A 14938-nucleotide genomic window follows, 5' to 3' on the forward strand; every position below is an offset into this window, starting at 1 on the left:
CCCCGAGCAACCACCCGCAGAGCAAAGCCCATCCTTTCCCCAGAGCTGTCCCATCTCCCTCTGCGGTTTGCCTTTACCTTGCTGTCCCGGTTTCGGCCGGGACAGAGCTGATCTTCCTCTCAGCAGGCGATGTGTTTTGGACCTTGAATGTGAAGACTGTTGATAAAACACACTGATGAGATGATTGTCGCTAAAGAGAGGGTGAGCAAGCGGCTGCGTGGTACTCAATTGCTGACTGGGGTTAAACCATGACACTTACCCATCCCAGCTCCCCAGGCGTCACCAGAGACCCTTTCCCGAGGCCTGGCCACCTCCCAGGGCAGCCTGCACTGGGGGTTCAGCTGCCCCACAGCCACCTCCTTAATTTGCCAAAACGACTTTGCCCAGCCTGCGTTTTTTGGCAGAGCGAGCAGGAGGCCCGGCAGTCCGCTCTCACAAAAAACCCATTACCCAGCTTTGAGAACACGGCTCAGCGAGCCCAGGGAAATGGCTCTCGGCGGATTGTGCTGGGAGCCGGGATCGCGCCTGGTGCCGGCTCCGGCATCTCCCGCTCTGCCACAGGCTTGGCGGCCGCGCGCTGGCTGGTCGCTTCCCCCTCGCACGGCCTTGGCTCCCAGCGCTGGCTCCGCTCCCCGTCCTCCTCCCGCTCGCCTTCTCCTTCAGCTGGGCGCTGCGGCAGCAAACACGGTTGCGTTTGCTTCTGCAATAAATCTGGAGCCGCTCGGAAATGGGTAATAACTGGTTTTTGCGACTCCGCGGCCTGCTGCGCGCTGCTGAACAGGTTCGTGTTAGGCTCCGTGCTGTTTTGCATTGCATTGCGATTCAAACCGTACAGTTCCTGGCTGAAATATCACAAAACCCACCTCTGAGAGCCTCCCGCTGTAACCAAGTCGTTCAAACCGTGTCAGCGTTGTCCTTCAAGACGGAAAGGTGGGAGCCAACGGCTCAGGGCTGCTCCCGGCCTCGCAGGCCGCGAGAGAAGACCTCGCCTTTTAACGGGACCGGAATGAAGGAACCGCGATCCGTACCGCGGGCTGAATTTGTAACCAAATTTCAACCTGCAAGATGCGCAGGTCCCACCGTCATTTTTTATGGTAAAACCATTGGCTTTCTTGTACTGTGTTGTAAACTGGGAGCAGCCCCGCAGGAGTGAGTGCGTGCCTGTTTAAAGTCAGTTACTTCAGTAAATAAAGACATCCTCCCCCGTTTTCAGCTGCTCCCGGCCTTTGCAAATAGGTTGCCAATTTACAAAAATCAATTAAAATCGTATATTCTAAATGTAACAACCACTGGCCATCTTCCCGTAGATGTCATTCCGCCTTCCTTTCAAAAACCCAAATCAGCGTTCAAAAAGCTCTGCTGCTGCAGCAGAAAGTTTCACCTTTTAATTTTTCATAGGGGATTAATTTTTAATTTTCAGACATCAGAGATGGAGGGCAGTTCCCCAGGAGCCCTCCCGCTCAGAGAGCGCTCCCGGCAGCTATTCCCAGCGAGCGCCAGTTTGTCACGCCGCAGGCTCCAGTGCAGACCTGCCCGGATGGTTTTTGCCCAGACAAAAGCGTCCTCACTGGTAAAGTTCTGGTGATCGCCCAGTTTGCTGGGAGAAGAAAAGAAAGCCCGGTTTTGTGTTCTCGAGCTGCAACTGGGTGGGAGGGGACGGGGAGGAACTTCTTCCCTGGCCTTGGAAACAGAGACGCCAGGGCCGCGGCCGGCCAGGAGCTCGCCTTTCCAGCAGGAAAAGTAACTGGCCCAGCTTCCGGAGCTGGCGAGGCGACGTTCGGAGGATGCGATGGGTGCTTCGGGACGTTGGTTGCTCGTGGAAGCTCCTGCAGCACCCAGAGCACAAAACACTCTTGGGTCCCCTCCAATTTCTGCTGTTAACGCGTTGGTGTTTAAATATGAGAGCGACTGCTGAGCAAGTCAAAGGCCTTCCATTTCCAATTCTTTGCTGGCGCGCGACTCGGCAATTTGAAAAAGTATTTTGGCTACAAACATCACCACTGGAACCCAAACTCAGGCCGCTCCTGAACGCTGGTGAGATGCCTCCGGCCAGAGGCACCCGGCTGCTCTAAGCCTGCGGGGCGAGCGGGCGACTGGGACTTTAGGGTGACCCAGGCATCCCGAGGCGTCAGCCCATCCCAGAACCCGGCAAAACACGCGCGGGGAATTCCGCCAGGCCACAGGAGAGGTGGGAGCCAGCCCCTCACGTCAGGCTGGGAGAGCGAGGAGCGTGCAGGTGGATTTCCGAGTCAGCTGCGGGGATTGCTGACCGTCGGCGAGATGCACGCCGCGCGCAACTGGGACATCGTGCTCTTCGGGAAAAAATCCCCGTTCAATAAATCCGATGGAGCTTCCACCGACCGCAGCAGTCTGCGCTGTCAAAGAGCTTTGGTTGCAGGCGCCACTGACACGTTTTGAGGAGGACATCCACCAAACACGCACAGGCACGCCTTGAATGCGACCTGGCTCCCGCTGCGGCACGCAGCCGGCGGGATGGGGCTCATCCGGACTAGGGGCATGGACATGAGCCCTGCAGCCCCCTTCGTGGCCCGACGTGTCCCCCGGCAGCCCCTGGCCAAGCAGCCGTGACGCGGGGAAGCAGGGGAGCCCTTCCGCCTGTTTTCTGCAACTACAAGCAGCAGATTTGAGATGCCTGGTATCGTTTTTCTAGAGGTTTTTTTCTATAAATCTCAAGTGACCTCTCGTTTCCAGCACCTTACTCCAAATAATGCCGATTAGAGGGCACTGCGTCATTCGGGCAGAATAGCGGGACAGCTGGGAGACAACAGTGCACACGCAATCAATGATGGCCAACTCCAGCGCCCTGTACCTCGCTCGCTGGCTCACCTCGCCAGCCCCACGCACGCTCTTCCAAAGCGGGGAAGGGGGCACCTTCCTGCTCCATCCCCTCTGCCCCCCTGTGCCAGGAGCCGTCCGTCTTCCTGTCCCCCGCGCGCTGTCCAGCCGCTCCCAGCGCCTTTGGAGGGTCAGCGCGGCCGCTGCATCACCAATATCCCAACTGGGCCCCAGTGCTACACCTCCCCTGGCCGCTCCGCGCGGCCGACCCTGCCCCTCCTCACCTTTGGCCGCAGTGCCGCCGTAAAGATCCCGGTCGGTCCCTCAAGACCCGCCGGGATGGAGACGGATGTTCCCAGCCAGCGCAGCGTGAAGCCAAGGACAGTGACCTCCTCCACCGCTGCGCTTGCCCGCGCCCTGCCCGGGGCAGCAGCCGGGAAGGCGTCGGTGCCACGCTCACCGCGCCGCCCCGCTCGCTCTGCCCCGTGCAAGGCGCCGAAGGCGGAGGTGCCCGCAGCGCCGCGGGGACCTAGCTCACCCTGTGGAAACCGCGGGTGCCGACAAAACCTCGGTGCAGGAGCCAAGGAAGGGCCGTGGCGCTCTGGGCCGCTTCGTGTGGTACCCCAGCACGCGGCCAGATATTCAATTATCAAAAAATGATGCTGCCTAAATGAAAAAAATATTGATCTTTTTCCATCAAAAGGCAATCAGGCCAAATCAAAACCAATTAATGTCCCTGAATGCAGATACATAGCAGGAAACAGGCAGGTGCTTTTTCTGGGTAAACTGCTTAAGGGACAGTCCAGGCTCGAGTATATTTTCATTTCTGTTAAGCAGGGAGACGGCAGCGAACAGCGAGCTCGCTACGTTTCCCGTTCCCTACACAAATCAAAGAGTTTCTATTTTGCCAAGTAAACAGCAAACCCAGCGCATCTCATTGCTCAAATTCTTCTGGCTTTTCTTTCTGACCTTTGGTATTTGTACGTATCGACGCTCTCCAAACCATCGCACAAAACCACCTTGAAGTGTCAAGCTTTAAAAATGAGTCTTCTTCTCTCTTTCTCCCGTGCAGCTCGGATTATCTTGGCCTTGTCAAAATACATTCTCTAGTTAGAGCTTGGAAATATTTCCCTCCTGGCTCCCCAGTATTGATTTTCCGAGGCTCAGCTCTGCCTGTCAGCGCGGAGGGGAGAGGTGAGAGTTCGCCCGGCGCTGGCCGTGCCCGCCGAGCCGCTGCCACCGCGCACTACCTGTAAGGAAACTGGAGCCACCGGTGTTTTAACGCGTCCACGCGCCTCGGAAACCCAGGCTCACCCAGTTCCTTTGGGGGTTTTCTGTTCTGAAGGCGGATTAGGTCCCGCCTGAGCCGGCCCCTCCGCTGCAGGCAAACACTACTGCCATTTAAAAAATAAAATATATCGCAAATTCCACCCCAAACACAGCGATACATTAAATTACTTAAGGCAAGCCTGCACCGCACCTCAGAAAAACCTCAGTTTTTAAATCTATTTCCGTTACTTTCTCTAGGGGAAGGCAAAGCAGAGGGCAGGGGAAGAGCATCACCCGGCACGCGTTGGTGCGGGCGAGTTTCCGGCAGAGGAACGCGCCCTCGTTTGGCTCGGATACGTTATTTGGGGAGCCAAGAGAACGCTATCCTCACTCTGCCACCTTCGCTCACCAGCAGGCCCACGCCACAAGCCCAACGCTCTTCAGTACAATTTGGTTTTATTTCATGAGCATCTTCACACCGGGGTGGGGAGCGGATTCGTTGCTGGAGAGGCAGCACCTGAACCACTGGCCGTACACGGTGACTTCGATCACCGCCACACGTTCGTACAGGTGTCTCACCTTCTGCTTGTAAACTGCCGGGGAAGCCACAGACGTCTCCACGTGCACAAGGACAGGCCCAAACACAGCGCCAACAGATCGATAAAGCGCTGCAAGCTCACGGCGGAACGGCAACGCGCGCTCCACCGCGGCACCGAGCGCGCCAGGCTGGGCCACGTTTCACCACCGTGTGCGCGCCAGGGAGATGGGAAGGCATCTCCACGGTGATCACGCCCAGCCCCACGGCGGGGGTCAGCGCCTCTTTTCGGGGCCGGGAGGAGCAGTGCCAGCTCTCTTCTGTGTGTAAGAAAACCCATTACACTTCTGGCTCCAACCAACCATTTTAATGCAGATACAATTCGGGATGTTGGCTCACTACAGCACAGAGGAAACCGCCGCGGGGCACGGTCCACACTCCCACCGGGGGGGGCATTTTGGTTTGAAAGCAACCACACACACAAATAGGCGATGTCTACCGGAACGGAAGGGGTGGGATCCCGGGACGGCGGCGGGAGAACGCGTACAGCGTACCTCAGCGCTCTCCTCTCGGCGCGGAACACGACAGCACTTCTCCGGATGGAAAGGCTCCGTGAGCGCTCCTTTTTTTTTTTTTTTGTTTAATCTGCAAGGTTACACAGATATCTGTACAAACACAATGTACATGCACGCTGCGTTAGCTCACGTGGAAAAGACCCCGATATTTTACCGCAGAGTTCTGCACTAGACACGACACTCCCGCCAGAGAAAGGATCCGGCTTCACAGCACTTTGTGTTAAACATGCCTTCGGTTCTCGCTTTTACAATGTTTTAAAATTACTTTTAAACGGCAAACAGATATGTAACTTCTGGACTGTAAATCTCACTTTCATGTACAGTGTACTACACAGACCACCTGAAAAACCAAAATCGATGCTTTTCATATTTAGAAGGCATTTAAAAATTCATTTTGGGGAAGGAAGGTTCTCTAAGTACCATTTTTACTTTATTACGTAAAGACAGCCTGCCTTCTTCTGTGAGCTTTCCAGACAAAAACGGCAAAGAAAAAGCTATACAAACATGTACATCAATATGTTTAAATAAAATAGTATTTTATAGATTTTTTTCTTCACTGTGAGCATAAACCAGCATACTTACACACTATTAAATATTTCACAAAATTAGATATGTACGAGGGAAGCACAGTCACAGCTATGTTACACAGCAATACTCCTACTGAAGAAAATGTTTCAATACATCTGTTCCAACAACTTACCTTCTCCAGGCTTTCCACTGTTTTTCCAGCCGGAATTGCTCCCCGCCGATGCCATTTGTGCCGCCGCCCTCCGGGGCCTGTGTCCTTCCCCTCCGGTCCCCCGGTGACGACGTGCGGGGGCCGCGGCAGCGACACCAGCGCAGGGCGGCACGGCGGGGCGCACGGTCTCGCTGCCCTGCGCGTCCCGGCACAAATGGGAGCGGCTTTTGGAAGAAATAGCTTTTTGTCTTTATTTTTTTTAGTTTTTTTTTTTAAATAAATACCTGCATTGGTAGCAAAAACACCTCTATATATAAATACTCCTTTTCTTTTCAAGTTTGCTATGCCACCTTCAAGAGATTTCTTTTTTTTTTTAAATTTATTTACACGTGGACTATTATTCTTTCTTTCAGACTACAGCAAACAGTGACTGGGCACAGCGGCACTTCCCGTTCACTTGAAAACTGAGCCTTTGTCTGAGGAAACCTCCCCTTCGGATGAGAACACAGGCCGTCCGCCCCCGAAACCCGGTCCCTCCCCATCCCCAGGTTACGACACCCAAGTGCTCTAGGACGCATCACCCACCGTCATTCGGCGGTCACTAGGAGAAAGTACGTGTAAACATGAGCCTTTTTGGTAAACACTGAGATTCTGCCAGAGTCTCCAAAGGAAAAACGTGTTTAATGAGGGCTGCCGCGTGAGCTCGACATCCAGCGAGGAGGGGGCCGGGCTCGGCCCGCCTGCGAAGCCTGGGTTGATTCCTGCCGCTGCGGGTCTGGCCGAGGAGCACCATCACAGTGTTATCGATCCCCTGCTGCTGCTGCGCCACGCGAGGAGCGCGTTTCCCCAGCGCCCTCGCCTTCCTCCTCCCGCCTGCAAGGAAGAAAATCAGCCGGTGTCAGCGCAGTTGCCCTGCGGAGCCCACCGGTGGGCAGGCACCGGCGTGGGCATCCCACGTGAGGAGCACAGAGACAGAGCGAGGGAGAAACACGAGGAGCTTTGAAACAGAAACGGCCTCCCAGCGCGGGGGATTTACCCTAGACCATGAAGCGATGCTCCTTGCCGTCATGAGCCATGAGGATGACGTTCCGGTTGGAGGTCCAGATGAGCCGTGCCAGCCTGAGGGCGTTGTGGGAGCCGGGCGAGGCTGGCTGGACGGGGGGCACCTGGTAGGTTTTGATGCAGCGGAGCTGGGGCGCGGAGTTCAGCATGCCGATGCTCCCCAGGAGCGAGGTGTTCATCTGCAGAGACACCCACGGGTCACCCATCCCGCCCGCAGGCTTCCGGGGAGGGTCACCACCCACACCCTGCGCCTGGACCTCCTCCCAAACATCCACATCCCTGCGATTCCCAGGACCGGTGCTGTCCCAAACCAGGCTTAATCAAAATTTTGTTAGACGGGGCCAAGCAACGCCGTTCACTGGATGTTGGGTGCTCTTGGTGGTGGCTAGTGACCACGACGCACAACTGGGCACAGCGGCAGCCCTGACGGACAGTGGGCACGCTAAGCGTACGCAGTCAGAATTTAAGGAAAAAACATGGAATGCTAACAAGATTATATTTATGCTAGAGTATTGCTCATCAAAATAAAAAAAACACTAGGGCTGAAGATGCGCAGAATAAAGAGCAGCCATCGTGACAGGTACAAACAGAAAAAACCATCAGCAAGAGCTTTTTACTGTCTGTGGTAGGCGAAGCAGCTGCTCAGAGGAGATCTGTTGAGGTACGCTCTTTGGAAAGCAGGCCAATGACTGCCGATGCACCTTGTCTACAGCTCCGTGTTTTCAAAAACGAGATTCTCTGATCCGACCCACCAAGACAGACAAGATCCTCCGCTTTCGGAAACACCGCTTTGCTCTCAAAGCCCCTTTCAATTCGCACGCGTGGCAACCCTGGGCTGCCACCGGCAGGCGGCCGGCCGCATCCCCGAGACGTGCCCCGCGAACCCTTGGCAGAGCCTGGGACGTTTCAGGCGCGTTACGGGGATGGCACGTCCTGAATTCTGATCAGGACAAAGTACAAGCCATTACTTTTTCCCGGCTCTTCTCGGCAGCAGAGCGGTGTCAGAGAGTGTAAATCACGGCATCTCGAGCAGGGAGCATGCAAGCAGCGCTGACATTTTCACAATTTAAATCATCTTGAGTAATAACCCTTTTAAGATGACTAATGTTACTGATTTTCCTGCATTAATAATAGTGCCAAAGAGAACACAGAAGGGAAAAATCACTAGTGCACGAGGTCACATTTTAAAGCTAAATGCGTAGGTATATTTAACTCTTTATGCAAAAGCCACTTCATTCACCTGGAGGAGCGCGGAGATCACGGTTTAAAACTCGTGTCTGGCTTTTTTTTTTCTTGCCAGTTCTAAAAGATCTGCTCTGACTGCTTTCCAGATTTTCCCTGAGTGCTTCAACTGAATAAATGTAGCTGATGGATGGAGATTCTTGCTGCTCTCATCTACCGTTTCAGCAAGCGCACAGTACAGCGATGGATTATAATTCAGGAATTTTTATGGCACCTGTAGAACTGCTGAGTGACAGAAAACCGGGGAAGCATGTCAAGGGTGTAACTGGTACTTACGGCCATACTGAGCTCTGTTTTATAGTCCGATTACTGTTAGGACTCAATGATCAGATCAGTTGCTTCCAAATAACAGATTTTTAACTCTAGGGTCATTTGAAGGAAGGAAAAAATCCCGTGCAGGGGATGTAGGCAGCGGCCTACAGCCGACAAAGAGAATTCCTACGGATGCGAGATTACAAAGAAAAAGAACGCTCGTATTTAAAGAAAATAAACCTCTAGATACGCCACAAAACGGTGGCCTGCCTCTCAGTCTCTCCTTCTGTTTCGGACTCCCTTTATACAGCTTGTACCTCGGCCTCCCTGCTGCCAGGACAATCAGGGAAGCGACAGACAGCCCCTCGCCGCGCGGCATCAGGGGTCCCTGATGCTACGACATGTTGGGGGTGGGAGGGAAGGAGAAAAAAAAAAAAAAAAAAAAAAAAGAAGGAGAAGTGTTCAGAAAGCTCGCTCTCCTTTGGAATTGATTAGCGAATGATAAAACCGAGGTTTCAGGTGCTGCCTGGACTTCTGGGACTTGCCCGCTGTGGGTATTTCCTTACGTACTATGTAACGTACGCTGTTGCTGAACAATTTAAGAAAGCCCCAAGCACGAGTTCGTTAGCACCGCGCGTGCAGATGGACGGAAACGCATCCTTACCTGCCAGAAGCAGAGGTGGCTGTCAGAATTGGAGTAGGTGGCGAGGTACCGGCCGTCGGGGGCGAAAGCCACCGCCGTGATGGGTCCTTTATGGCCGTGGATCGTCTAGCAAGAGCGGGAGAGGACGGGAGGGTGTTAGAGAAAAGAACCGCAGCCGAGGAAATGTGACCGTTGAGCGCACGGCCAATCAAGAAAGGGTTAAAGAGTCAGAATGCGTACGTAAATTCAAGATGACACACGTGAACCGTTTATCACGCCAAAGGTGAGTGAACTCCAGCAGAAGCCCCAACCTATCTCCGTAAGGCAATCACCGCAGCTTAGGCTGAACGTTTGAAAGGGCAATTAATTAGACGATGCGATGTTTAGGCCCATCAAACTCTTCAGCACTTAACAAGCAAATAATACTTGTCGATAAAATATGTTTTGCTAATACAAAGGTAGGAAATCAATAGCACTAGCACACTTGTTGCTGTTTTTACTCCTGAAAATGGGCTCCAATAAGTACAACCCTTCAGGGAATTAATCTGCTTTGTTATTTAAAGGAAGTGCTCCTCTAATTGATGCTAATCCTTTCGAGCCAAGATTTATTTTTCAGTGCACTATCGAAACGCGCTTTGCAGTGCTCATCTTGTGCTTCCCAGGCCAAGGAGTGTGAGTAACAAACCCAAATATTGCTGCTACTTCAAAATATTCTGCTTGCGCCCATCCGCTCGGTGCCTGGACCCGCCTGGCCGGCACCGTTTCGCCGCGTTAATGGATCCAGCACTCATGCCTTGCGTACCAAGCACTCGCTCTTCAGGATCGCTTCCAAGTTACTATCTGCAGATTTTGTGCTCCGAAGCGGTTCTGTTCGCACATAATGAAAAGGACGCAAAAATCTGTGCGGTACGGGTCTGGAAAGAGCCGTAATTCCGAACGGCGGAGGCGGTGGGACGCAGCGCAGCTGTGCGCAGCTTCCCTCTGCCCAAGCAATTGGTTTTTAATGGGAGGACGCTCCTGGGAGACTATTTGACTTCTGCACCTGCCACCGCCGCCGTCCTGTAACGCGTGATATACTGAAGCTATGACAACCTAATTCCAAGTCCAATATTTGGGAAACTCTACATTGAACCGCAATATTCCGTTAAAGGTGACATAAAAAAAATCAACACACTATCACCGCAGCAATTTTATTTTCATAAATATACCGAAACGCATACTTTAAATTGATGAAGTCACTTATGTACTGCTAGAGAGACACGCCGGTACTTTACCCCCGCTGTTATTAGATATTTATATCCCCAGTCTCTAGGGGTGCCTTAACCAAAGCGAAACAAAAAACCCACTGACGGAGAAAGCAGCACGCCCAACGCATCCCCAGCAGCACTGCGCTTCCAGCACCCGGAACGCGGAAAACCTTCAACAGCAGAGGGCTGCCACGCCGGAGCAACACCCTTGAAGTGACGCGCCCGTTTTCAGCAAGACGAAAATATCAGCTCCAGCTTCTGCATGGGACACAAATAATCCCTGAGCAAGGAACGGTTGGTTGAAAATTAAGGAAGAGGTGACTAACTCCTGACCCTTCACGGATCAGCGAGGAGGCACCGGCAACACCTTCACGGGCCATTCCGGCAGCCGTGCCGGGGTGATCCGCCACAGCAGCCGCCTGGAAGCGTTATCCAGAAATGCGACTTTATACCGGAACAGAAATAAATCACGAGTCTAAAGCTCACGATTCTAAAGGCACAGCTTAGTAAGAGAGCTAGCAACCGAAATGTTAAGTGGGAAATATTGGTGGTGATGGCACTACTGAAAAGGAGGAGCTCTCCCTCTGCTTCCCATCCAATTTAATATGAAGTACTGCGTTTTTAGAACAGATCTAATGAACAGAGCTAGGTCTGGCACTTCTTAGAAAGGAGCCACAGTACAAAATGAGGCCAGCAGTGCTTTACTGCCATGCACATACCTCCCTGGGGTCCCCCGGCAGCGGCACGCGCTGAGCGAGTCCACATCACACATACAACAGTTTTGTGGTTTTGCTTTTTTTTTTTTTTTTAATTAAAAATTTCAAGTTGGAATTTAACACTGACACAGGATGCAAGCCCCTGCAGAGCATACACAGAGCCCAAACTGTGCGGAGGAATACATACCGGCCAGTGAGGGAATGATAAAAGCGGCAGAGCTACGAAGTGAATATAGAAAAATAAACACTTATGGCTGCTACGGGGTAAACACGAGCCCCCGCAGCACCGCTCGCCTCGCTCACAGGGAGACGAGTGGCACCCCTGCCAGGCTGCGATGTCCGACGCCCGGGAGCCATTTTTCTTTTTTCCCTTGCAGATTGGGACCCTTATCTTCGCTCGCAGCAGCGCTCCTTCCTGGGCTGCCGCACATCCGTCTTCTTCCGACGTACGGCTCTTCGCACCGCGCTCCCACGTGATCCGATGGATTCTGAACGATACGACGCTTAAAAGTCTTGAATAATGTAAAGTATATTAAGACTTGTGTTTAAAAAAAAAGAAGGAAACGCACTTGTTCACGGCTGTGCTGATGGGATGAGCCAGCCAAGTGAAGTCTTCCTCTCCAGACACGCGCTGTGCTAGCCCAGGGCAAGTAGCCAAGCAGTCCTCAGCTTTGGGTTTTTATAAAAACGAAGTTATACAAAACCAAACGGCTTCCCCTGAAAAGGTATCCAAAACATGAGCTCACTTTTCATACCAAAAGGAAATTCTTTCAAGACGGCCCTTCAGAGGTTTTTATGAACACTTTAAAGAATAAATCCCTACCTTCCAAGCAATTTAGTGGAAATATCTGAAATACTATTAACTCAAAACAGTCTCGGTCTCTTTAATAATTTAATTTCGAGGTTAGTTCCAGGAATGCTAACAATTGCAGTAAAAATTTCAGGGCTGCACTGAGAAAAAAAAGAGTATATTTGCATCTTTAAATTAATTTTTTTCCTGTCCTTCAAGTGGCTTCTCAACAATATCAAGATAAAGTCAAAGCGCATGTATTACATTTTTAACTTAATAAAATAGATAACTTAATTTTTAACCTTCCAGTAAGACAATTTTGCATCAATCATTACAATTACTCAGTATTCAAATGTGCCGGGCACGATCTGAGAGGCAGGATTTGACAGGAGCGGAAAGCGCCCTTGAAGGGCCGAGCACAAAAATACATTTATCACGGGAGCGGCAGGCCGCTGCCGGTCAATATACGCCTCTGATTTGTTCTGAGGCTCTCCCGCTGCGAGCCCCTCATTACAATTTGCTCCTACTTCCCGGGCAAATGACAACCAGAAAATGAGGCGGCTTCTTTCTCGGCCGACCTTAATCCAGAAAAAAATGAGCGGGCAGCTGCAGCCACCCAAGTGTTACGGGATGGTTTGAACCCGCCCGGCTCCAGCCCCGAACCGCGGCACCACGCCGCACAGGGAGCCGAGAAGCCATCCCAGCTGACATCGCAGCACCAGAGAGCTTCGCGGGGACGAGAGACATTGAACCTCCCAAGAAATCCCAACGTGGGTCAGACTTACCATTTATTACAGACTCTCGATGGGAACGGCTGTGTGAATTGTTTGGAAGACAAAACTAAAGCCCAGTAAGCGACAGCAATCCGAGCAGCGCGGTGCAAGGCCGACGGGAGGCTGCGTTGCAGCGGAGCACGGCGGGGAGGGCGGCAAGGCTGGGAGCGCGCTGTCGGATGCGATTTTAAAAAGGGAGAGTAAAACCAAGTATTATGAAATGAGATTTCAGGAGCAGATAGCACAGGTGATGTTATTTTCCTAGCAGAACAGTCTTTTTTAAATAAAAGAAACTTAGGTAAAGAAGTAAATCGTCGCGTAGATAACCCTCTGGCTCACAGCACCAGGCAGGGATGAGAGAGAACGTGCTCTCTTACAGATAGTTTGTCAAAATCTCATAATTTTCGTTAAAAATCAGCGCCTGGGGAAAGAAAAAGCTATTGAAAATTCCAGCTGGGCTAAGAATGAAACGCTGCCCTAGAGTGGGCTAACAGGAGGCGGGAATACATGGAGCACCCCCTCTCCCTGGGTAGTTACTGTTAGGGAAACGCTGCCTAATAACGGGAGTTAAACCGGTGAAATGGCTGCTTTTCACCTGCCTGCGCAGGCTGACTTCTGCTTGGTAGCTGAAATTCAGAGTACGTAGCCGTCCCGCGATCCGCAGCCAGGCACAACGTCCCCATAGCCTTCCCGCTCCTCCCAGTCCAAGCAGATAAGCACTTGCTCTCAAACAGTTCCGTTCGGATGCAGCTCTTCCCTTTCAGCTCCAGCTCTACGCAGCCAAGTTTTAAAGAAAACCAGTCAGGACCATGTCGCAGCCCTATCTGGAGCACCAGAGTGTTTTTAACCTTTGACTTCCGAGCCTTCCATGCACTTGCAAAACACACAAATCCATGGTTCCCAAGTGACCCAAGACTTTAAAGAAAACCATTCGGCAACTCCGACGGCGCAGGAAAAGCTAACGAGATCAGTGCTTCCCGCCAGGACGGCGGGGTTTGGGGACTTAATTATCCTTCTAGAAGTGTCTTCTGCCCTGCGGACTCCGGGAAAGCAACTCCGCTGTCATTTTTGAAGCCAGCCTTTGGATTCTGGCCGCTCCTTGCTCTAATTTTCTAATCAGCACCGGCTGCATTTCCACATCTTCAGCTGTTCCTGTGCAAACCGTTGTCTGCCGCAGAACCTCCCGACACTGCTTGTTCGTTCCACGGTTATCCTCTTCCAAGGGGGACAAGCATCAAGATTATGAAAACAAGTGGAAACTGGGAAATCGCAGTCCTCAATTTTAAAATTTTCGGAGAGTGTTTTCCTGTAAGTCTTCCTTACACGTAGTTTGCATACGATGGTTTACACGTGCGATGTCATTGCACTTGAAAAACACAGCAGTTTTTTTTTTAATTTAAAAAAGAAAATTATGCTTCTTTCGCAACCCACCTTACCTAACTGGGAACACTGGCTAGACCCCGATGTGCAAATGTGCACATCCAGCGATCTCACCAGGACACGGTGCCACACGTTTTTCTGGAACCAGAGAATTTGGTTATTAAACACGTCAGGGATGCAGATTTTCCCTGCTTGGTGTTAATTGTTTCAATTCCCTCCGGAACGTACTCGGATACCTGGACAAAAAGCTTCAGTTTAGCAGCAGGTTTTGGAAGTCCCTCTCCATCCACAGCTGAAAAGTAGAAAGCCGCAGCTGAATCAAGTTTTAATTTAATTTTTACTAACTTTGATTATTCCAGAGCACTCCTGATGCCTGCACGTGCATTCACATGCCTCACTTGGGGTCTGCCCCGACTCCCCACTTCCAACAAGACGTTCCTGTATCCGCAAATGCGGTACGCCCGCACAGGCAGACCGGGCGAGCTCCTTCAAACCCGCCCCCAAACCAGCTAGAAAAAGAGTACAGAAAGAGAAAAAACCCTGGCTTTTAGCAAACTAGCACTGCTGATCAGCACGGCCTGAAAAGCAGCCTAACAGCTCCCCTTCCGCCTCCAGCAAGAACAGGATTTTTTGGCCTCGGAAACTAAAAGGTTATACTCAGAAATTATCTTTTAGCTGCCATTTGGGGATACATGTTTCTCTGAACAGGTTTTCCTGCCTCATCTGAACTTGTCAGTGCGCCAGCGTCGGTAAAGGCACTCACACGGTCAGACTGCAGGAGAGCTATCTTTGGTTTTCTATCTTTAAAACACCGTATTTGGGAACGGCGCCTTTTATTCAGTAATCACACTCAACTACAACAAGCCACCTGACATCAGCAGCTCTTAATTGCAAACAGAATATGGAATCATTTTCTGCCTTACATAAGAATAGAAAATTGCAGAGGCATCTCAGTACTGAAACAAAATAATGCTATGCA

The 14938-nt window shown here is 51.7% G+C and overlaps 1 protein-coding gene across 2 annotated transcripts in view; it reads right to left on the reverse strand.

Annotated features, from left to right (window-relative positions):
• Positions 1 to 4952: 4952 nt before the first annotated feature.
• Positions 4953 to 14938, reverse strand: part of WDR7 (WD repeat domain 7) — a 106488-nt gene continuing 96502 nt past the window's right edge. For both annotated transcript variants that reach the window (XM_086769589.1, XM_086769588.1), the window contains 3 exons: positions 9075 to 9179; positions 6891 to 7095; positions 4953 to 6727 (listed from right to left, as the gene is read on the reverse strand). In XM_086769589.1, coding sequence (XP_086625715.1) covers positions 6892 to 7095; positions 9075 to 9179 — 309 coding nt within the window. In that variant the 3' untranslated portion in view covers positions 4953 to 6727; position 6891. The remainder of the gene's footprint in view (positions 6728 to 6890; positions 7096 to 9074; positions 9180 to 14938) is intronic.

The sequence above is a fragment of the Chlamydotis macqueenii genome, chromosome W (genome assembly GCF_036417535.1).
Source record: "Chlamydotis macqueenii isolate bChlMac1 chromosome W, bChlMac1.mat, whole genome shotgun sequence".
Taxonomy (NCBI): Eukaryota; Metazoa; Chordata; class Aves; order Otidiformes; family Otididae; genus Chlamydotis; species Chlamydotis macqueenii.